Source organism: Myodes glareolus, chromosome X (assembly GCF_982192425.1).
Source record: "Myodes glareolus chromosome X, mMyoGla1.1, whole genome shotgun sequence".
Classification (NCBI taxonomy): domain Eukaryota; kingdom Metazoa; phylum Chordata; class Mammalia; order Rodentia; family Cricetidae; genus Myodes; species Myodes glareolus.
The window spans coordinates 30049879-30073036 of record NC_142053.1 but is presented as its reverse complement, the minus strand read 5'-3'; the positions used below and the strand labels follow the sequence as shown (position 1 = coordinate 30073036).

At 38.1% G+C, this 23158-nt stretch overlaps 1 protein-coding gene across 7 annotated transcripts in view; it reads left to right on the top strand.

Annotated features, from left to right (window-relative positions):
* Positions 1-23158, top strand: part of Cul4b (cullin 4B) — a 100042-nt gene that overhangs the window by 64456 nt on the left and 12428 nt on the right. For 4 of the 7 annotated variants that reach the window (XM_085685091.2, XM_085685090.2, XM_085685087.2 and 1 more), the window contains 12 exons: positions 1871-2422; positions 4399-4514; positions 13452-13555; positions 14437-14506; positions 15720-15793; positions 16537-16699; positions 16872-16961; positions 17263-17345; positions 18042-18109; positions 19294-19412; positions 21452-21644; positions 22586-22690. In XM_085685091.2, coding sequence (XP_085541217.2) covers positions 1871-2422; positions 4399-4514; positions 13452-13555; positions 14437-14506; positions 15720-15793; positions 16537-16699; positions 16872-16961; positions 17263-17345; positions 18042-18109; positions 19294-19412; positions 21452-21644; positions 22586-22690 — 1737 coding nt within the window. Of the gene's footprint in view, positions 1-976; positions 1151-1870; positions 2423-4398; positions 4515-13451; positions 13556-14436; positions 14507-15719; positions 15794-16536; positions 16700-16871; positions 16962-17262; positions 17346-18041; positions 18110-19293; positions 19413-21451; positions 21645-22585; positions 22691-23158 lie in introns of all 7 variants that reach the window. The other 3 variants (XM_048439294.3, XM_085685085.2, XM_085685086.2) reach the window with 1 other exon arrangement.

Genomic DNA, 23158 nt, shown 5'->3' with positions numbered 1-23158 from the left:
GCCTCCAGAATGCTGGAAAGACAGGGATTTGTCAGTGCTAAGGATGCCCCCCAGATTAAGTTAGGTCCTAAGGACTTTACAAGTTTTCTAATCCCCAGGCCCCCTACCCGGATAAGTGGTATTTTTGTGAAACTGGTCTCTGACAGGTTTATTGCTGGCAATTTAATCAAATTTGGAGGGCTTTTTTTCCCCCCTGAGACAGGGGTTCTCAGTAGTTATGGAGCCTGTCCTGGAATTTGCTCTGTGAACTAGGCTGGCCTCGAACTCACAGAGATACGCCTGCCTCTGCCTCTTTAGTGCAGAGAAATTAAAGCCATACTTTCACTACCTGGCGCGAGGTGGGTTTTTTTTTTTTTGCCAAGATTCTGCCAAGAATCACATGTAAAACTTGGTCTCATGAAACACACTGGTAAGGAAGCAGACTTTTGTAATTGTTTCTAAGTGGAGGAAGTAAGTCTTAGCTTTGGGATACAAATTAACGAGTTACTGACTGATGGGCTGGGAGGGCGGACCCTGACATTGTGCTGGGTGGGATTGTTACTTGGCCTTAGAATGTACCCCTCCTCTCACCAGCCATCTTAAAAATGCTCATGGCTTTACAGCTGGTGTTATTATAGAGACAATCAAAATGCGGGCCCTGTGGGGTGTTGTGTCACAGACAAAACCCAGCCATGTGTTGCTCCATCGAGTCGGAAACTTTTCTCTTTGCCTCCTCTGCTCTCTGAACACAGGGCTAGCCCTCTCTAGCGGAGGCAGACTTAGGCTTTCCTGATCTCGGGTTCTTCCCGTGGCCCTGCGGCTCCTCCTCAGTCCCGTTTCTCTTTCAAAGTTTCCCATCCACTTACTTTTTTTCTTCCCACCCTCTTCTTTTCCCAGCTAGTTCAGCCCGCCCCTAGCATGCACCACCTACCCTGCCTCACGGGAGCCTTCCCGCTTCTTCGCCCGTCCCCCCCACCTATCTCCCCGCCCTCCTCAGGTTCAGAAACCTCCAATCAAGAGGGCCGAAGGTGTCTCCAGGACCCGCCCCGTCCTCCCTATCCACCTCTTTTACCCCCCGTGCTCCCTCCCCCACCCCCCCCACCTCAAGTCCAGTGGACCCCAAGGCTTCTGGATCTGAGAGCTATGAAAAGTGTCTGCCCAGGCACTTCCGGTAAGGACGCTGTGGCGCGAAGCTCCCCGCGGGACCGTTAAGGAAGGGGTGACTGGTGGTGAGGGAGTCCCGGTGAAGAGGGTCCTGGCAGGGAAGGGGTGCGGGAGCGGGAGCTCGAGCGAGCTGCCCGGAGCGAGCGAGCTTCGCGGGCTCTTGATCCGCCTCGCGGCGAGCCGGCACCGCAGCCTCCCGGGCCACTCGGGTCCTCCTCTCCACCCCCCCACTCCGCGAGGGTGACGCCGCCTCTCCACGGGCGCCGCGTGACCGGAAGTGGCGCCATCTTTAGCCTCTTGTGCTATTGACAATAACAAGCCTCGGCTCGCTCCCCCCTCCCCCTCCAGCCTGGCGTCTCCCCTCCCCGAGAGGGAGAAAAGGAGGAGGAGCTGCTAGCTTCACTGGTTCCCTGAGTCTCTCCAGCAGAAAGTGGGGGAGAGAGGCCGACAAGCAGGGGAGGGGGCACGGCACGGTCATTTACCTGTCTGCCTCCTTCGCTTCCCTCCCCCGCCTCGTTCTCACTGCCGGTGTCAGCCTATCTGCCTTCCCAAGCCCTCTCATTCCCCCCGGTGTGCCCCCCCCCACTTTCCTTCTCCTCTGTGTTTCTCCTCTTTCTTCCCTTCCCCCTCCAGCATTGCCACCTCTCCTCCACGCACGCAGGCACATAAACGTAGGTTTTTGATGCTCCTCTGCCTGTTGACCCCGCTATTTTCATGTTTCCAACAGGTTTTTCTTCCCCCAATCCCTCTGCTGCTTCTGCTGCTGCTCAGGAGGTCAGATCAGCCACTGATGGTAATACCAGCACCACTCCGCCCACCTCTGCCAAGAAGAGAAAGTTAAACAGCAGCAGCAGTAGCAGCAGTAACAGTAGTAACGAGAGAGAAGACTTTGATTCCACCTCTTCCTCCTCCACCCCTCCACAACCTAGAGATTCGGCGTCCCCTTCAACCTCGTCCTGCTGCCTCGGGGTTCCAGTGGCCACTTCCAGCCACGTACCGATACAGAAGAAGCTGCGTTTTGAAGACACCCTGGAGTTTGTAGGGTTTGAAACGAAAATGGCTGAGGAATCTTCCTCCTCATCTTCCTCATCATCGCCCACTGCTGCAGCCTCACAGCAGCAGCAGCAGCAGCAGCAACTTAAAAATAAGAGTATATTAATTTCTTCTGTGGCTTCAGTGCACCATGCAAACGGCCTGTCTAAATCATCTACCACGGTCTCTAGCTTTGCTAACAGCAAGCCTGGCTCAGCTAAGAAGTTAGTGATCAAGAACTTTAAAGGTAACCAAGGCCAAAATTCATAATCACTTGCTAAAAATTTGACACTTGAGCAGTCACGTGCGCTGTTTATGTTAATATATTAAACGGTATAGAGGTCGCCTAATGTTTTATGCATAATCAGTTAGTGGAAGGGAGGCCCTATTTTTGGTAGCGGGTTCCTTTTCTGGGGTGTTTGTGTCCTTGCTCTGAAGCACACTCTTTAATGTTTCCGTGCAGTGTTTTTGAGGTCTGTTTCAATCCATTATATCTTATCTGTTGTTCCTTAAAACACAGTATGGTGTGGATTTTACAGGTGAAAAACTTGTCGAAAGAGGAACATTTTAGGTGCATAGCGAGTCTTGGTACTACTGAGATTTTTATTTTTATAGGCCACATACTCCAGCCCCTAAAAATGCAGGTACAAGGTTGAGAGTTTTATGTTCGAATGAGATTTATAGTTAGGTTCTTAGTATAGAGTACTGTGTTTGTGAAACTCACTGTGGGAGGAGTATTTGGTGAAAAATCTTTGGTTTTTTTTTTTCTGTATTTCTTCCCAAAGGTAAAGTCTGAGTGAAAACGGCTATGTATACACAGCAGCAGGGACTCGACCACGAAAGCTAGAAATAGTTAACTACATCTTTCCTCACGAAAACGTGCGTTTCAAGGGTTGACCTGCAGCTATTAGGAAATTGGAGCATGCCTTGTTTGAGATTACTGATTGGGAGTGTGGTGTAGGCACCAGTGAAAATACATAAAGTTAGCATTTAAAATGTATTGAGCTAAGTTCTTATCTGTTGAATGTATTTCTGTTTTTCTGATTTTTTTTTCACCATCCGCTGCTAGCACGTAATAGGTGCTAGGATGTTTCTTAAAGATGGGGAAGTGAATGAATGAACTTAGGTTTTACCAGAAAGTGTCCTGTTCCTAAGTATTAGCATGGGGTGAATTGGTTACTCTGTTGCCTGTGTTTGAAATGTTACTGTGGAAAAGAGCAACATTAAGTCCCGCGAAGGGACTTAAAGTATTGTCTGTTTTTAACTCTTTCTCTTTTTGTATTATACTCTTTCCATCCTCAGGCTCTCGAGTTACATTCTTTCTGATTTACCAGTAAAGCTTTCTAAAGTGAATATGAGCTGTATCTACAAATTCATTCATTATTTCACTTAAAGATAAATGATTTAATAGGGAAGGATTTTTTTCAAGAAATGAGCTTTGATCTTAACTGCATTTGCAAATTAATTTCAGCGACTTTATTTTTCTTTCTCCTGAAGGCATTAAGGCATTTGGAAACTTTAATTTGTGAAAGTTAAATAAAGTTTAACTGGTGAATAAAGTTTAAAGTCTAGATTAAGATTTCTTTTCAGTCTGAAAATACCTTATTGGTTCTGGAGTCATTTGGGTGCTGGTTCGTTTTTAAATTTTCATTCAGTTACCTCCTTTTCTGTGATTGCTGCATAATTAGGGAGTCAAACAGACCTAGATTGGAATCCCAACTTTGCCATTGACTAGCTATGGTGGCCAAATAAGTTCGGGACTCAGTTCCTTAAGTTGTAAAATAGAGGTGTTAATATTCACTGTGGGCATTTTATTGGGAGAATTTCTAAGAAGTTTCTAAAATACTTTTCATATATTACATACTCAATATTTTAAATCTTCACCACAAGATTCATGTCTGCTTCAGTTTTACACATGCTAAAATGAGATCAGGACTGCTATTTTTATCTGTCATTCTTGAATTTTTTTTGAAGCAATACAATCAATAGGAGAAAAAAAGCCTTTATCTTTAGTTTTCATAGGTGAGTCAAAATGACTTAGTATTTTGGCATCTTAAATTTTGCCTATACTGAATTTTTAATATTGAGTTATAAAAAATACTCAATATTACTTTAATATTAAGGTATAATAAAGATCCTAAAATAGCAATGCTGTTCTATTTTATGGTTGTTTAGTTACTGTATCCTGAATATTTTTCTAATAATTTTTTGCATATTATTTAGATAAGCCTAAATTACCAGAAAACTATACAGATGAGACATGGCAGAAGCTGAAAGAAGCAGTGGAAGCTATTCAGAATAGTACTTCAATTAAGTACAATTTAGAAGAACTCTACCAGGTATGTATTAGTGTATAAAACCAGATTTGACTAATATTAGTCAAGATGGCATGCATTTGTATTTTCTTCCTTCTTTATAAAGATTTGCGTGTGTGTTCGTGTGTCCATGCTGAAGCATGCGCGGGTGTGAGTGCAGATACCCATGATGACCAGAGGCTTAGGATGCCTCTAGAGCTGGAATTAAGTGGTTGTGAGCTACCTGACAAGTGGGTGCTGGGAATCAAACTTGGGTCATGGAGGAGTGCTCTTAACTGCTGATCCATTCTCCATAGCCTTGTGTTTTAACTTTCTGAAATATGTTCTATAGTAGATTCTTTGGTTCATTACTAGTTAATTGGTACCTTTCATTTTATGGTCACAGCACATAGCCTTACTTAAACTGGGGATACGTAATTGGGCAGTTCTGATAAGAATTCAGTTACATTTTGATATAGTAGAAGTATGAGCTAGACTATAATGCTATAACAGAGATCCTAAAGTTTTTTCTGTAGGATGTCATTTCTGTTGTGGCATTCTTGCTTAGTTCTGCTACCCACCTATAAGAACGGCCTCAAGACATGCAGCTCATCACATTCTCACATCCTTTGTTCTGACTTATTCTTTTTTTTAAAAAAAAATACATTTATTCTGTGTGTATATGTGTGTGGGTAAACCATGTATGGAAGTCAGAGGACAACTTAGGGGATTCAGTTTTTTCCTTCTGCCCTGTGGGTCCTAGGGATTGAATGCAAGTCATTAGGCTTGATGGTAAGTGCCTTTACCTACTGAGCCATCTTGCCACCCCTCACCTCTTTTAAAGAACTTAATTTAGGGCTGGAGAGATGGCTTAGTTGTTAAGAGCAGTGGCTGTGTTCTTCCAGAGGTCCCGAGTTTCCTGAGTTCAATTCCTAGCAACCATATGGTGACTCACTACCATCCATAATAAGATCTGGTGCCCTCTTCTGGCCATAGGTATACATGCAGACAAAATACTGTATACATAATAAGTAAATAAATCTTTTTTAAAAAGAACTTAATTTAAAGAAAAATTGTCTGTATATGAGAGAGAGTGTGTGTTTTAGTTCACATCTGCGTCACAACACATGTGGAAGTCAGAGGACAACTTGAAGAAATTAAACCCTTCTACCATGGGCGTCCTAGGTATCAGACTCAGGTAGGCAGGTTTGGTGGTAAGCACCTTTACCTGATAAGCCATCTCCTTGGTCCTATCTGATTCTTTTTTTCCAGACAAAACTTTTCTGTGTAGCTTTGGCTGTCCTAGAACCCATTCTATAGACTAGGTTGGCCTTGAACTCACAGAGATCTTCCTGCCTCTGCCTCTTGAGTGCTAGGATTAAACGTGTCTGATGCCACTGCCTGGGGCCTCTTTCTTTCTTTCTTTATAATCATTATTGTTGTTGTTGTTTTCAAGACAGTTTCTCTGTAGCTTTGGAGTCTGTCCTGGAACTCAGTTTGTAGACCAGGCTGGCCTCGGACTCACAGAGTTTCGCCTGCCTCTGCCTCCCAAGTGCTGGGATTAAAGGCGTGTGCCATCACTACCCAGTCTCATTCTTTCTTAATAATAACTTTTTGTACTTTTTTGAGTTTTTTCCATCTGTCAGTCTTCTCCAGAATGAGCAGCGAGTATATATAGTCCAATACCTTAACTTGAGGTTCTTATTTGTTTTTCCTGATTTTCCAAGAGTTTTCCTCACTGCAGTTTTGACACAACTAATTTAAGAAGCTGTTTTTCCTTACTTACATCATCAGCCATTTGTATTTAAAAATAACTTCTGTTTAGTAAACTTGTAAGAAATTAGTGTTCAATATCTCAGTATTTGTATTTTTTGTGTTTTAGTTGTAGAGTGTGAGTCTGTTGATGACAAACTCTGGCACAGGAGTTAGAGGCAATATTTGGATCTAATTATCACGATGACTGCCTTTCTAATCTTGGACACAACAGTAAACACCCTCAGCTTTACTTTCCTCCACTATAAAACAGGCAAACTACTACCTGCCTTGTCTTTTTCTCTGGGTCACTAATCTAATAATCAAATAAGATATTTTGTAAAAGAAAACAACACCTTAATGAAGCACTATGATATACAAATTGAGCTGATGTTAGTTATAGTCATATTTTTTACAAACCACAATATACCTTTTTTTAAATCTACATTATGTTAAATTGAGATTGTTGGTTTCTGTTGCTGTGAAAATTAAATTAGTCAGTGTACGCCCAACACAGCAGTCATCAGCAGGTAGAGATGCTGTATAAATGTCAGCTGGTGGTGACGGTAGGGTAAGTCCTCCTCATTTGACTCTTGGCATATTTTAGACTTGCCTCCTGAACTGTAAAATAACAAAAGTAGAATTAAGAAATTAGAGTCAGAAAGTTCTTAAAGAGTCAAACTTTACTGTGTATGATAAAACCTGCAAAGCAGATCCATTTTCTAGTAGTTCATTTAAAGCATTCTACTCTTAAATCTATAAAACAATAGTTTTTTATCACCATTTTAACAACAAGGAGACTGAGTCTCAGAATTTAAATAACCCCCCCCAAAGTTACTTATTGGCTGAACAGGGAAAGTTAATCTAAGATGTTTTATTCTTAACTCCAATTGATTTTCTACTACTGTGCTGCTTCACTAATAACACCACAGCACCTTAAATACCCACTGTACAACAGTGTTCAAAGCAGCTTTAGGGGAAAAAAACTATCAGAACAGCTGCCCCGTGTTTCCATTTGTATATGTAGTCTTTATTTGGGTATGCTGGTGCACAGCCAGTGTAATTGCAGTAAGATATTTGTATATTTCAATTCATGACATGTATTCATTGTAGATATTAATGAGCCCTATTAACCTTAAATATTTTCCCTGAGTTTTTGATTTGATGATATCTTCTTTGATATGTTGATTTTTAATTCCTTGCGTGCTTAAAGAACATACCTAAATTTTTTGTGTGTATTTTTGTTTTCTTTTTTTAAGACTTATTTATTTATTTTATTTGCAGTGTTCTGTCTGCGTGTATACCTGCAGGCCAGAAGAGGGCACCAGATCTCATTACAGATGGTTGTGAGCCACCATGTGGTTGCTGGGAATTGAACTCAGGACTTCTGGAAGAACAATCAGTGTTCTTCACCTCTGAGCCATCTCTCCAGCCCCTATTTTTGCTTTCCTGTATTTAATTTTACTTGCTGTTGCATTTCTTTGTCCTAAAGTTACAAGTACATAGTAATAGTAGGACATGCCTGTAATCTCAGCACTTCAGAGGCTAAGGCAGGAGGATTTTGAGTGCAAGGAAGACTGATTTATATAGGGAGACCTTGCCTCAAAATAAAATTTTTAAGTTTTTATTTTGTGACTGTTCTTTAGATTATTCAGAGATACCGTTTAATTTTTAACACAATGTTTCCATTCTGTTTTCAGTAAACACATATTCTCTTCTTGTTTTTTAACTTACTATTTATTTTTTTATTTATTTTTTTGAGACAGCCCTGACTGTCCTGGAACTAACTCACTATGAAGAGTTAGGTGGCTGGGATTAAAGGTGTGTACCACCACACAGGGCTTTTTATTTTAAATTTTTTAAGACAGGATCTCACTATTTGACAAATACCTGGCTATCTTGACACTTACTTTGTAGACCAGGCTGGTCTCACTGAGATCCACCTAACTCTGCCCCCCAAATGCTGGGATTAACACATTCCTAGCCTATTGTATATTTTTTTTTGCCTGTTATATTTTTAAAGTAGTACTTTAAATGATAATTATCCCTGAATTTTAAAATTACCTTTCTTAACAATCTTGAAATCCTTGGAGAGTGAAGCTATGCTTCATACTTTGGGTAAGATTTTTGTTTGATTGTTTGATCTTGGTTTATTATAAATAGGGCTATGTTTAAATGCACTAGTTTGGGTTGATTAGCCTGTTTTTGAGTAAAGATTGGTTGTTGTTTGAGACAGAATCCCACTGTTAGTTAGGGTCTTACTGTTTGATCAGGTTGACTTAGTCTATTCTTCATTTCTGATGAAGATTATTTTATCTGACATTAATAAGAATTCTGGTGAACTTTTTGTGAAAAAGACCTTAAATAATGTTCCTTTCTATTCTGTTTATAGATAGATGGACCACAAGACTTGAAGCAAATTATGCATCTCTCAGTATAGATTATAATTAGTTGTAAAATTCGGTTGTTTCAAGCAGTCAATATTATAGGAGAATTTTTTTTTATTTTAGAAACTAAGAAAACTTAAATTTCTTAATAGTTTTGATAGCTAGCTATTTGTTTTTCAAAATTTAATTGCTGTCACCTGTTTGTTTATTTTTTTGTATTTTAAGATTTAATTTAATATATATGGGCATTTTGTCTTCTTGATTACCTGTGTACCACATGTCTACAGTGTCCTTGGAGGCCAGAAGCAGACATTTGATCCTCTTGGAACTGGAGTTGTAGACAGTTGTGAGCTGCCTTGTGAGTGCTGAAAATGGAACTTGGGTCCTCTGCAAGAACAAGTGCTCTTTACCACTGAACCATCTCTCCAGCCCTGTTTGGATTTTTTGAGATAGGGACTCCCTCTAACCCAGGATGACAGAACTCCATAGCCCACTATGATCTTTAACTCATGATTATCTTTTTTGCTTCAGTGTAGGATTACAGGCATTAGCACCATATCTGACTTGCTCCTTTAATGACTTTTAAGATCGTACTCTGTTACATATTTCTCCTTGGATATTTTTGTATTTGGAGACAGGGTTTCTCTGTGTAGCCTTGACTGTCCTGGAGTTTACTCTTGTAGACCAGGTTGGTCTCCAACTCAGAGATCTGCCTGATTCTGCCTCCTGAGTGCTGGGATCAAAGGTATGCTCCACCACTGTCTGGCCTTTTCTCCCATCTTTTAATGAATCATTAGTAGTCACTGATCATTTTTAAAATGTGCAGTCACAAAATGAAAGTCCTTGAAAATTTTTGATTTTATTGAAGCACTGTTTGCTACATCCTGTTGTGTGACAAAACTTTCCTGGGAGAGCCAGGAAATACATAGGTCTACTCACCCCAGAAAAAGTATACCACCAAAGACCAGCTTGGTGAACCAGTGAGTTTCATTGGGGTTACTTACAGGAGCAAAGATAGCTGTATCACCAAAGCCCAGCCCAGCATGGGTGACAGACAGCTCACAAAGCTGGGAGCCTGGAGCACACTTCACAGCCTGCAGAGTCCTTACCAGAAACCTCTATTGGTGTAAATCGCAGCTGATCTGGTCTCAGAATCTTTTGCAGCCCAGCTTCCTTCTGTCTTAGACTCCGCTTTTATTGTACACTTTGTCAGGGAGGGGCCTAGTAAATTGGGTCAGTTTCAGGGACTTCCAGAAGCTATTTTGAGTTTTTTACCCTTCTGCTTAAAGGAGCTTCCTGCAGGATGGAATGGGGAAAACTTAGGCAACAATGTAAAAAGGATTAAACAAAAACAATCTTAAGTTTCATTTTATGGTTGATTTCCTTCCTGCAAATTCTTAGTACTTTGTTCTGTATCTTACTCTTTTTTACCAAATGTAAAAGATAATTTGCATTTTATTGCTGTATATTGCTAAACTTTTACAGTGTTATTTCTCTTTCTTTCTTTCTTTCTTTCTTTCTTCCTTTCTTTCTTTCTTTCTTTCTTTCTTTCTTTCTTTTTTTTTTGAGGCAAAATCTTACTCTGTACTCTGTACCCAAGCTGTACTCATGCTCAGACTTGAGATTTTCCTGCCTCAGGCTCCTGAGTGCTGACCTTCAAGTATATGTTACCATACCTAGTTTCTTCTCTTTTTCTAATTTTTTTTTTGAGACAAGGTCACACTGTATAGCCTTAGGTGGCCTGGAACTTACTATATAGATTAGGCTATCCATGAGCTCCTAGAGATCTACATGCCTCTGCCTCCTACATACTTGTCCCCTTACTCCACATCCACACCAGCATGAGCTAGCTGTCACTTGTTTTATTGAACTTAGATATATGGTATGTGTCACCACAACCTGGTGTCTTTTTCAAAAACTTTATTTACCACAATAAGGCCTTTTTTTAAAGAAAACTTTAATTTTTAATTTGTTTATGCCTCTATATATGATGGTGTAGGAGGAGGAACATGTCACAGAATGCTTGTAGAGGTCAGAGGATAGCTTTGTCAGTTCATCAGTGGAAGTGATGATCATAGGCTTGAGCCACCTCACCAGCCAATTGTTTTCCTTTCTTTAAATATAAAAGTTTGAAAAATAATACTTAACAGGCCTATGGCAAGAGTTCAGCACCTTGGTGGGAATTCTTTATCTTTCTTACAGTCTTTGTTTATGAAGCACATTTCATTTTCTGTGTTTATATATTATTTTCAAGCAAGTGTTTGGAGTGGGTTATTTTGTGCTTTTAATTTGGTATGTGGGTTTGGGAGGATAGGGGCTAGAGGAATAAGGGTTAAAAGCTTGCTAAATGTTTGTATTTTATGCCTGACTACCTTCAAAGACCCTGTGTTTACACCCTCCACCCTCATCTTTTAAGTTGCTAGGTTGTGAACCTGGGACCTCATGAATACTAAGCAAACAATCTACCACTGAGCTATACTACCCTAGCCCACTTGAAACTTTACCACCTTTCAGCTAATCATAAATTAGACAGCATGTAAAGCTCAGCTTCGTTTTTCTGATTCTGATTATTCTCACAAGTGCTCTATCCTTTTCTCTCTGGGTGGTTGAGATTCTGCCCTGGAGACTTCTTCATGTCTCTCTCCTAAAGACTGTGGTAGAGAGTCTTATCTCTGATTATTCTTGTAACAACACTTAGCTCACACTAAAGTTTTTTGATCATGTCCCTTCTAATATGCAGGATGTATTTGTATTGTTGTAATCTCTCTCAAATACACACATACACATACTTTGAAACTCAAATTATTAAATAACTTATGACTCTGTGATCACTCTGTGATAAGTAAAGTCAAGGAGACGGGTATACACTTAAAAAGAAAGTTATTGATTTCGTGACAGGTCAGTGTAGGGTGATGGATAGAAGCATTAGGCAAATCTGTGGCAGTGAAAGGAATAACCTTATTTTGAAGAAGCAGTACCCAGTTGAATAGTAACAGAGAATGTGGTATCTTATGTGAGAAGTTAAATGAAGGTGTCAAGAACTGTTTTATGAGATAAAAGAACACAAAAGGAAGTGGGATAAATAGGACTTATTAAAGTAACAGAAGTAGGGAAAGTAGAAAAGATGAAGTATATATTATGTCGTATTGACAACCTAAGTAGGGAATGAGAAATGCTTGAGAAAATGAGTCAGTCATTCATAAAGAGCTTAAATACCTTAAGAAGTACTATAAAGGAAGAAGGAGGACAACCCACCCCATCTAGGACCAGTGTGAATAGAGGAACACAGGAAAAAAGCAAGTGCACCCTTAGGCATTTGTGACCTAACCCTAGGTTTACATTGACTGTACCTAGTCGTTCTCAAGGAAGACTCAACTTTCCTGTTTCTCCTTAGCTGTTAAATCTGATGGGTCTACCCTCTCCTCCTGAGGCTTACTGATTTCCCTCTAGTGGAATAAGTTTTGTTGTTTTTTGAGACAGGATTTCTGTGTAACTCTGGCTATCCTGGAATTTTCTTTGTAGACCAGGCTGGCCTTTAACTCAAGAGATCTGCTTGCCTCTGCCTCCTAAATGCTGGAATTTAAAGATGTGCACCAACACTGCACAATCTTCTATTTCTTCTTCTTCTTCTTCTTCTTCTTCTTCTTCTTCTTCTTCTTCTTCTTCTTCTTCTTCTTCTTCTTCTTCTTCCTCTTCCTCTTCCTCTTCCTCTTCCTCTTCCTCCTCCTCCTCCTCCTCCTCCTCCTTCTCCTTCTTTTCTTTTTTTTTTCTTGTTTACTGGACTTGAATTCTACCGATATGACGTTTAGCTACAAAATTCCCCTCAGACCAATAGAACTTGGACCCTCCAAGTCCCTTTTAATATGGGATTTTGTCTTCTGTTATACTGAGAAAGGAATCTTGGTGTTACTCTTGAGCATTACCAATTATGGATTATCATGAGAGTTAACATACCTGTTGTTTTAAACTTGAAAGGTTTATGATTTGATACACATAATAAGAAACACAGAATCTGAACGTGTCCTGTTAAGATTTGAGGATAAATTCAAGTACTCTAATGAAGGAAAAATATGTTCTTTTTGTTGTCGTTCAAAGTATGAATTCTTGGACCTCAAACTGAGTAGGCAGGTGTTCAACCACTAAGCCCAATTTGTAGCCCCTATATTGAAACGTTTTGTAAATTGAAACACTGGAGAAAATTTCATAGTATTTATATCATACTAATTTTAATCCTGCTAGCAATAATTTCTACTTTACTATATTCAGGAAAATCCAGGGAAGTATAAGTAAGTTTTAATTGAGTTGTAGTAGTTGTTTCTGGCCCATCTCATACATAAACAACAGGCAAAATTATTTTTAAATTTTAGTGATAACTCAGCTTATAAAAGCTACTGTCATTTGTAATAAGAACATTTATATGTAGTAGTTGCTCTGAATTGGATATCCTCACAGAGTAGAACTTGACTTGATTTCCTTCATCCTTAACTTTTGGTATAACAATTGTAAGCATACAAATGTGGACATTTAGGGGTAGTACATTGGTATTGAAAAGGTTTTTTACCCACATTAGTATATTTTCTTGTTTTACTTTGTATCTATTTTGGAGGGGGTATGTGTTTGTGTGTGTATATGTGACTAAGGTTTTTCAGGCTAGCCTCAAACTTCTGATCCTCCTGCCTCAGCCTCCTGGGTTAATATTATACTTTTTTTAAAAAAAAAAAACAAAGGACAAGAGTTTCAATGAGCTGATGTAGCATATAACAAAATAATGCCTTCATGTGATTATTGAGACCCCTTCCCCTACTCTATCCTGTCGTAATGAATTATGTATTCTATCTTACAGGCTGTAGAAAATCTTTGCTCTTACAAGATTTCTGCAAATTTGTATATGCAGCTGAGACAGATCTGTGAAGATCACATCAAAGCACAGATTCATCAATTCAGAGAATATCCTTTTCAAAACAGAATATCTTAAATTTCTTTATTCTTGAATATCTCTGTTTAGACGTGGAATGCCTATAGACTATTTTTCTGTTATTTCTAAAAGAAAAAACAAAGTTTTGAAATTTCAGTTTTAATTAGGGTCAATATCTACATGTGTGGTATTTATTTAAGTAAAAATTTCCTGTTGTTAACCTTTTGTTCTGGCAGATTTCCATTGAGGGAAATCTTAAACAGAAAACATAATGTTCAATTATGTTTAAGATTAGATTTAGCAGGGGACTGGAGAGATGGCTCAGTGGTTAAGAGCACCACCTGCTCGTCCAAAGGTCCTGAGTTCAATCCCCAGCAACCACATGGTGGCTCCCAACCATCTGTAATGAGATCTGGTGCCCTCTTCTGGCCTGCAGGCAGAGCACTGAGAATACTGTATACATAATAAATGAATAAATCTTAAATAAAAGTCCATAACTATAGAAGGTTTTTTTTTTTAAAAAAAAAAAAGATTAGATTTAGCGGGCTGGAGAAATGGCTCAGTGGTTAAGAGCACTGACTGCTCTTCCAGAGGTCCTGAGTTCAATTCCCAGTACACACATGGTGGCTCACAACCATCCCTAATTAGATTGGTGCCCTCTTCTGACCTGTAGGCATACATGCAGGCAGGACAGTGTATACGTAATTAATCTTTTTTTTTTTTTTAAAAAGACTAGATTTAAAGGCAGGCTAAGTGGGATCTAATTTTCTGCAGTTTAAGAAATAGAATTATGTTCTATGATTTATTTAATTTCATTTGTTCTATGGGTATTATATATTTAAAATAAATAAGACAAAAGATATACATATTGCTTGTATGAAACACTTTAAAATATCCTTAACATATGTCTCAGGGATTCATTGGATAGTGTTCTTTTTCTAAAAAAGATTGATAAATGCTGGCAAAATCATTGTAGGCAAATGGTAAGTTGTACTACATAATTCATTGCAAACAAATTCAAGTGCTAGAATGTTTTGACAATTTTGTTGAAGGAATTACCATGTAGCTGAGTGGTAAAGCACTGGCTTAGCCTGACCCTGGCATATATCCTGAGCATTATATAGTGATAGAAAAAAGCCTTTATAGGCAGGTGTGTCAGCACACAATTGGAGTTCCAACACTTGGGAGGCTGAGACAGAAACATTATACATTCTAGGCCAGTTTGGGCTACATGGTAAGACGTTGCAAAAAAATTGGTGAATAAAAAACCTTTGGAACCGGGAGGCGCTCTATAATTGTTCTTTTTCTAAATTGGAAGCTTATTTTGGTTAGATTTTTACTTTAAAACTGCAAATTATAGGTAAACTAACATTTCAGAATGATTTCCATTCTAGAGTCTTTGTTGTTGATAGTAGTTTTGTGTTGAGGTTGGGTCTTGCTCTGTAACCGGACTAGTTCAAACTCACTGTCTCACATTCATGGCAAAGCCTGCTGCCTCAATGTCTTAAGTGCTGGGAATTATGTGCATCAGTCATCACACCCGACTTCTTTCTTTTTTTCTGAATTATTGACCCCAAATTATTTCTCATTAAAGTTGCATCTTCCCCTATTAGTCTTATTGGTAATATCCCCATAGATTATTTGGCTACTTATAAAAGTTGGTATTTTAGTTTATTTAGATGATGCATTTCTTCATTCTCCCTAGTCTGGTATTACTCTATTAATGTAAATAGAAGTCTTTAAGTTCACTTCCTACTCCCTAAATGCCATGGGTACAGTTTAAGACAGTTTTACCTCCTAGCACTGCTGCTAAGGAAGGACTAAGTGTACCTTGGATTCCTTCTTTTTTTTTTTTCCTGAGATGGACTCTCACTGTTTAGCCCATGCTGGCCTGAAACTCAAGATCTTCCTGCCTTAGCCTCTTGAGGGCTGGATTTGTAGGCATGCACCCCAGTACTCCCTCTTGTTTCCCTTTTCAGTTACTTCTTAAGTAGCAAAGACATCAGAGGGCCATCTTAATTCTCTGTTGTCTAGATTGATACAATAGTTTAAAGATAAGTATATGAGAGATTCTCAGCTAGATGTATTTATTTGAATGTTGGATGCTAATAGTCTGTTTAGTATAAAAATCTTTCAATTCTCATTAAGAGCTACAGTTTCAAAATTTCAAAAATTGCTTGATTTTTTTTTTGACAGATAATGATCAGGAGCATTTTTTTGTTTCTGGATAGAACTTATGTTCTTCAGAATTCCATGCTACCCTCCATTTGGTAAGGATGCCAGAGAATTATTATGAAAAAATTGTTATATATTATATAACACTATTATGATGAAAGAGATCAAGATGTATTCAGAATATTCTCCTAAAATTTCACATTTAAGTTTTAGCTTTTTTGCCTGTTCTAATATGGTAGAAAGCTAACTTTTAGTCATAGTGTATGAAGAAATTTCTATGTAATGTATGAAGATGAAAGTTTACTATAGAATTTCTGTGCCTAAATCTTGTTATTGCTGATCATTTAAGGTTTCTTTTTACTTGTGAATATATACTGAAAAGTGTGTTTGTTCATGAAAATAAAATAATATGATGAATTGGTCCCTTATCAGGTGTTTTGCATATACCTACAGTAATGATTGAAATTCACTGACTTTCAAGTTCTGAAGCCAGATAATAAATGACCAAATAAATTACTCAAATCCAGTAGAGTGAAAATTATTTTATGTCTTTGAACTAGTTTTATCTTTGATTTGACTAAGAAAAGGTAGCCACCAGAGGAAATAAGACACTAAAAATAGTTATGGAGGAAGCCAGGGATTCAGTTTCAGTTCCCATTAAAGACAAAATGAGTTTCCTGTACGCTTTCATAATGTTACTCAAAATTAAATGTGGATTTTGTTCTTTTATAATCACTGCTTCGAAGTCTGGGGCTCTAGTTAACATGAGATAAGTTAACTAAGCCTGTTCAGACATTGTATTGCCAGTTTAGATGATGTTTTTTTCTTCTAATTTTAGGGACATGGGATTAGAGTTATTTAGGGCTCATATTATAAGTGATCAAAAAGTTCAGACAAAAACAATCGATGGCATCCTTCTCTTGATTGAGAGAGAGCGGAATGGTGAAGCAATTGATAGAAGTTTACTTCGAAGCCTTTTAAGTATGCTGTCTGATTTGCAAGTAAGTTACACTTAGCACTCACTGTGCTGCCTACGAATCTTATTCCTATTCCTATTCCTAATTTGATGTTTGAAATTCACAGTCAGAGTGCTTTTCAAATAGAGTTCAGATGGAAGACATTCAGTACATATTTAATGACTAAAAAAATACTTTTGGTTTTTTTCCCTCCTAGATTTACCAAGACTCTTTTGAACAACGATTTTTGGAAGAAACTAACCGGCTTTATGCAGCTGAAGGTCAAAAGTTAATGCAAGAAAGAGAGGTACTTAAAAATCATGATTAATAAATCCACCACCTCTTACAATAGATATTACATTGTAGAACACAAACTTCCCTTTGTATTTATATTCCCAACATTGTAATGCTCTTCTCTCACTTAGGTGTTCCTTTCTTTTCTCTCTTCTTAAAGGCCAGAATTCTGGATCATAAACTCTACCTCTAATTTTACATATGATTCTACCCTGTCACATTTGACGGGGCTGATCCCTGGATCTTTTGGACTTGACATTTTCTGAGTGATTTAAGGGGAGGAAAACAATAATATAAAAAAACTGTCTTTGTAGGTTCCTGAGTATCTTCATCATGTTAATAAACGCCTAGAAGAAGAAGCAGACAGACTTATTACTTACTTAGATCAGACCACCCAGTAAGTATTACATGCTTAGTCTTAAAACTGTTGGTAAAACACTTTAAGCATCTTAAACATGTTAGTAATAATTTCCAGGTCTGACTTAGTCTTTAACAATTGTTTTTATAATGCAAACTTCAAGTTATTATCTACCTTAACTAATTAGACTTAATTAAGGGTTTGATTATTGGTTGGATGTGTTTAGTATGTAATTTCAAAATAGTATTAGAGGTTGATCTTTAAAATTTTTGGTGTTTTTGATGCAGAGTTTCACTAAAACCCAGGCTGCCCTAGAACACTACTCCATGCCAGCTCCCAAGTTCTGGGATTACAGGCATGCACCACCATGCCCGGCTTTTAAAATCTTTTTAATGATTAAAACTCAGTAAGTGGGCATTCAGAGAGAAACTGCTTCTGTACTTTTCAGTCTTACTAACCAAGTAGTTCCATTAAGCAGCATAGATAACTGTTTTACCTTAGTAAAAAGCTAGACACAGGAAGACCTTGAAAAACATAACTTTGAGCAAATCCTGAAATACGCATTACTTTTCTTCCTCTAGGCATAATGCAAAATAAATCTTCAGCACTATTAACTTGACACATACAATAGAAATGACAAAATTAATGTAAAATGAAATATTTGGCTTCTTTTCTCTAGAAGCTTTGAAGTTTCAGGACGATCCTATCTCAATAATTCTGTTTTCCTCCTTTTAGGAAGTCACTAATTGCTTCTGTTGAGAAACAACTTCTAGGTGAACATTTAACAGCAATACTTCAGAAAGGTAATTGACAATTTGTAGAAGATTACTAGGGCTGGAGAGATAGCACAGTGGATAGGGGCATTTGTTGCTTTTGCAAAGGACTCTAGCAGTTCTCAGTACCCATATGGCAGCTCATAACCCTCGAAAATTCCAGTTTTCAGGGGATCCAATACTCTCTTCTGTCCTCTATGCACCAAGCATTCCCACTGCACATACATTCAGGCAAAACATAAGAAATAACGCATAACTCTAACATACAAAAAATAAAAAATTAAAATCTAAATGAAAAAACTAGATAAGGTCATCATCAAGTCTGCTCAGAAAGTTCAAACGATTATTATCCCTAACATGTGCCATCCTAGTCTTTTTTTTCTCTGAGACAGGCTTTCTCTGTGTAGCCCTGTCTGTCCTAGAACTCACTTTGTAGGCCATGCTGGCCTCCAACTTAGAGATCCACCTGCCTCTGCCTCCCTAGTCTTAATCAGTGGTGGAAGAATGGTCTCAGAACTGTTTGTCTCAGTTGACCATTATTAGTAAAAACTGCTTATTAATAACTAAGCATCAGAAGGAAAGGAGAATTTTTGTGAATTGTTTTTTGTATAGCAGTTTTAAGTTATTAGTGTTCAAAATCATTTTATGAAAACAGCTTGACCAAAAGTTTGAATTTAATGAAAAACCTAGAACTTGATAAGCATGTAATGCGTTTCTGAAGACTGATGAGTCTTTCCCCTGTTCATTGTCCTAAACTTTCTGTTGTTGCCAGTTTCCTGACTGAAAGTGGAACTGAGAAGAGAGTTCTGCTAACTAACACCAGTCAAGAAATTGAGCTGGGTGGAGTGAGTCAGTGATAAAACATTTTAGTGTATGTGAGTTGCCCTGAGTTCATCCAAAGTACTGCAAAGCAAAAGGAGAAACAGTGGCAATTTGGACATGTAAGAATACAGTAAAGGAAGGTATTCCTTGCATTTCAAACTCTCTCTGTGTGTGTGTGTGTGTGTGTGTGTGTGTGTGTGTGTGTGTGTGTGGTGTTTCTTAGCATTGTAGAGCCAAGAACTTTTAAAACTTAGTGTTCTTACAGGATAAACTTAATATAGTTTTGACCAGTATATCACAATAGTAATTTCAACTTACATTTTATTAAAATGCATGACAATTTTATTCACTTTTTGATTCTCTTATTTTAATGCCAAAATGTTTCAAACCAGGTTTAAATAACCTTCTTGATGAAAATCGAATTCAAGATCTGTCTCTTCTGTATCAGCTCTTCAGTAGAGTTCGAGGTGGAGTTCAGGTTCTCTTACAGCAGTGGATTGAGTATATCAAGGTATTAACCGTTGACCTGTTGAGCTTTCTCTTGAATATTTTGTAATCTATATACCAAGAATATCAGTACTTCTTGTTAAATGCATTTTTAAGGAAAAATTTCTTTTCTTTTTTTTTCTTTTCTTTATTTGTTCAAAGAGGCTCATGAAGGCCACCTCTATCTGATGTGTTATTGACAGTTGGTAGTTTCTTGGAGAGGAAGAGTTTTTTTTTTATTGATGTTTATTGAGCTCTACATTTTTCTCTGCCCCCTCTTGGCCTCTCCCCCCCTTCAACCCTTCCCCAAGGTCCCCATGCCAATTTACTCAGGGAATTTGTCTTTTTCTACTTTCTACTTCCTGTGTAGATTAGATCTATGTAAGTCTCTCTTAGTGTCCTCATTGTTGTCTAAGTACTCTGGGATTGTGGTTTGTAGGCTGGCTTTTTTTTTTTGCTTTATGTTTAAAAACCACCTATGAGTGAGTACATGTGATAATTGTCTTTCTGTGTCTGGGTTACCTCACTCAAAATAATGTTTTCTGGCTCCATCCGTTTGCCCACAAAATTCAAGCTGTCTTTATTTTTTTCTGCTGTCTAGTACTCCATTGTGTAAATGTGCCACATTTTTCTTATCCATTCTTCGATTGAGGGGTATTTATGTTGTTTCCAGGTTCTGGCTATGACAAATAAAGCTGCTGTGAACATAGTTGAGCTCATATCCTTGTGGAACAATTGAGCATTCTTTGGATATATATCCAAAAGTGGTATTACTGGCTCTTGAGGAAGGTTGTTTCTTAATTTTCTGAGAAATCACCACACTGACATCCAAAGGGGTTGTACCACCTTGCATTCCCACCAGCAATGCAAAAGTTTTCCCCTTTCCCCACAACCTCTCCAGCATAAATTGTCATCAGTGTTTTTGATCTTGGCCATTCTTACAGGTGTAAGATGGAATCTCAGAGTTGTTTTGATTTGCATTTCTCTGATGATTAAGGAGGTTGAATGTTTCCTTAATGTCTTTCAGCCATTTTAGATTCCTCTCTTAAGAGTTCTTTGTTTAGGTCTGTACTCCATTTTTTTATTGGAATCTTTTGGTGTCCAATTTCTTGAGTTCTTTGTATATTTTGGAGATCAGACCTCTGTCAGATGTGGGCTTAGTGAGAAGATCTTTTCTCATTCTGTAGGCTTCTTGACCGTGTCCTTTGCTTTACAGAAGCTTTTCAGTTTCAGGAGGTCCCATTTATTAATTGTTTCTCTCAGTGTCTGTGCTGCTGGGGTTATTATTTAGGAAGTGGTCTCCTGTGCCAATGCATTTAAGCGTACTTCCCACTTTCTGTTCTATCAGGTTCAGTGTGGCTGGCTTTATGTTAAGATCTTTGATCCATTTGGACTTGAGTTTTGTGCATGGTGATAGATATGGGTCAAGTTTCATTCTTCTGCATGTTGATATCCAGTTATGCCAGCACCACTTGTTAAATATGCTTTCTTTTTTCCATTTGATATTTTTTGCTTCTTTATCAAAGATCAGGTGCTTGAAGATGTGTGGATTGATATCAGGGTCTTCTATTCAGTTTTAAGGAAGGAATTTTAAAAAATAAAAAATTTGAAATACCAGCCTGAGAATGTAGCTGTGTGACATATCAGCAATAAAACTTGAGTGATATTGGTTGGGATTTCTAGCTCTAAGAATTAAATCAGTGAATATGGGAAATTAAGGGATTGATAGCATTCTGCAGTTAGCACTCTGGTTAGAATGAAGTCTAGGGCCTAATAAGTTTGAACCACTCATCTTTATTCCCTCCCTTCCTCATCACATTCCTATTTTTAAAAGTACAGATCTGACTTCCTTAACAATAAGAAAAAGCTTCTAGAGTTTTGTGATGACACCCCATTAGGATATCATGTGTACCCAATGGTTATTCACTTTTGTGTTTATAAGTGAATATTGCCTGTTTAGGTGTTTTTCCCTCAAAGACAGCTGTACCTTTTTAAGATTGTTAAATATATGTGCCAACTTAGAACATGATTTGATGGTTATTCTCATTCCATTTTCATTTTCAGGCTTTTGGAAGTACTATTGTTATTAATCCTGAAAAAGATAAAACCATGGTTCAAGAATTGTTGGACTTTAAAGATAAAGTTGACCATATAATTGATACCTGCTTTCTGAAAAATGAAAAATTTATCAATGCAATGAAAGAAGCATTTGAAACATTCATTAATAAAAGACCAAATAAACCAGCTGAACTGATAGGTATGTTTCACAGTCTTTTCTGGTTGTATGATGTTCTTTTATTGATAGTTTATAAAAGAACATCTACTCTGAAGTAAAACCATATTATACGTATATCTTACATATTTGATGTTGCTTAGGTAGTAATACCAAGTCTGAAATTGTCTCTAAGGACATGGGTGTAAGATATAAATTCCTTCAAGCTAAATAGATTCTCAAAGCCTTCGTGTTAAACAAGATATATTTTCTTTGTGAGATAGAACATTGGACCCTGTTTACTTTTAGTGAGTAAGCTTGATTCTGTGCTTTCCAAGCCTATAGTGATTTATAAATAGGACAGAGTACTATTTTCTAAAGGTCTCTAGTTACAGCTACAGGAAACGGGCCTCTTGAAATTTAAGTAATGTTTAAGAATGCTGACCATCTGTGTAAAATTTCTTTTTCTTTTCTCTCTCTCTCCCCTCCCCCTTACCCTCCTCTTCTTCTCTCCTCTCCTCTCCTCTCCTCTCCTCTCCTCTCCTCTCCTCTCCTCTCCTCTCCTCTCCTCTCCTCTCCTCTCCTCTCCTCTCCTCTCCCCTCCCCTCCCCCCCCTCCCCCCTCCCCTCCCCTCCCCTCCCCTCTTCTCTTCTCTGAAGTACTTGGGTCTGAACCCAGAGTCCTGTACATGATAGGCAAGTACTCTACCATAGAGCTACATTATGTAGTCCTTCAATACCCCATTTTGATATATCAGAAAGTATACTCTGTCTGTAGTCAGACTTAATGCTATTAGGTTGTGGTATTTATTATCCCCATGATATTGATAGTTAACTTGATCTTTCTTATATAGGAGACTTATAAAATGCATGTACATGTAGCAGAAATGCTGAAGAGTATTTTATAGTCCTGTTTGGTATTGTAGTGGTCAGCAGCTTTTAGACACCCATGGTCACTAAACAGCAATGTTGTTTCTCCGTTTTTAGCTAAGTATGTAGATTCAAAACTTCGTGCTGGCAATAAAGAAGCTACAGATGAAGAGCTTGAAAAAATGCTGGATAAAATTATGATTATATTTAGATTTATCTATGGTAAGTGTTGGCTATTACTGCTTTCATGATTTTCTTTTAAAACAAAGCTCTCTGAGCTACATAGTGGTAGATACTTGTAGTTCAGAATTCAGAAAGCTGAGGCAGCATTGCTGTATAGATTACATAGTGAGAATCAGGGCCACTGGGGCAACATAGCAAGGCTTTGTTTCAAAACAAATGAAAAAAAAAAACAAAGCATTCCTAGAGGATCTAGAAACGTTTATATAACCTGGAGAGATTGTTAGGGGCTGGAGGTTGCATTTCATTAATTGCATATCTTTAATTCCTTTAACAAGAGTTGAGGAAACCATCTCACTGGAGGCAGAGGCAGGCAGATCTCTTGAGTTCAAGGCCAGCCTGATCTATAGAGCGAGTTCCAGGACAGCCATGTTACATGGAGAAACCCTGTCTCGAAAAACTGAGGAAAAAAAAATAGTTGAAGAATGTGACTTAATTACCTTGTGCTTT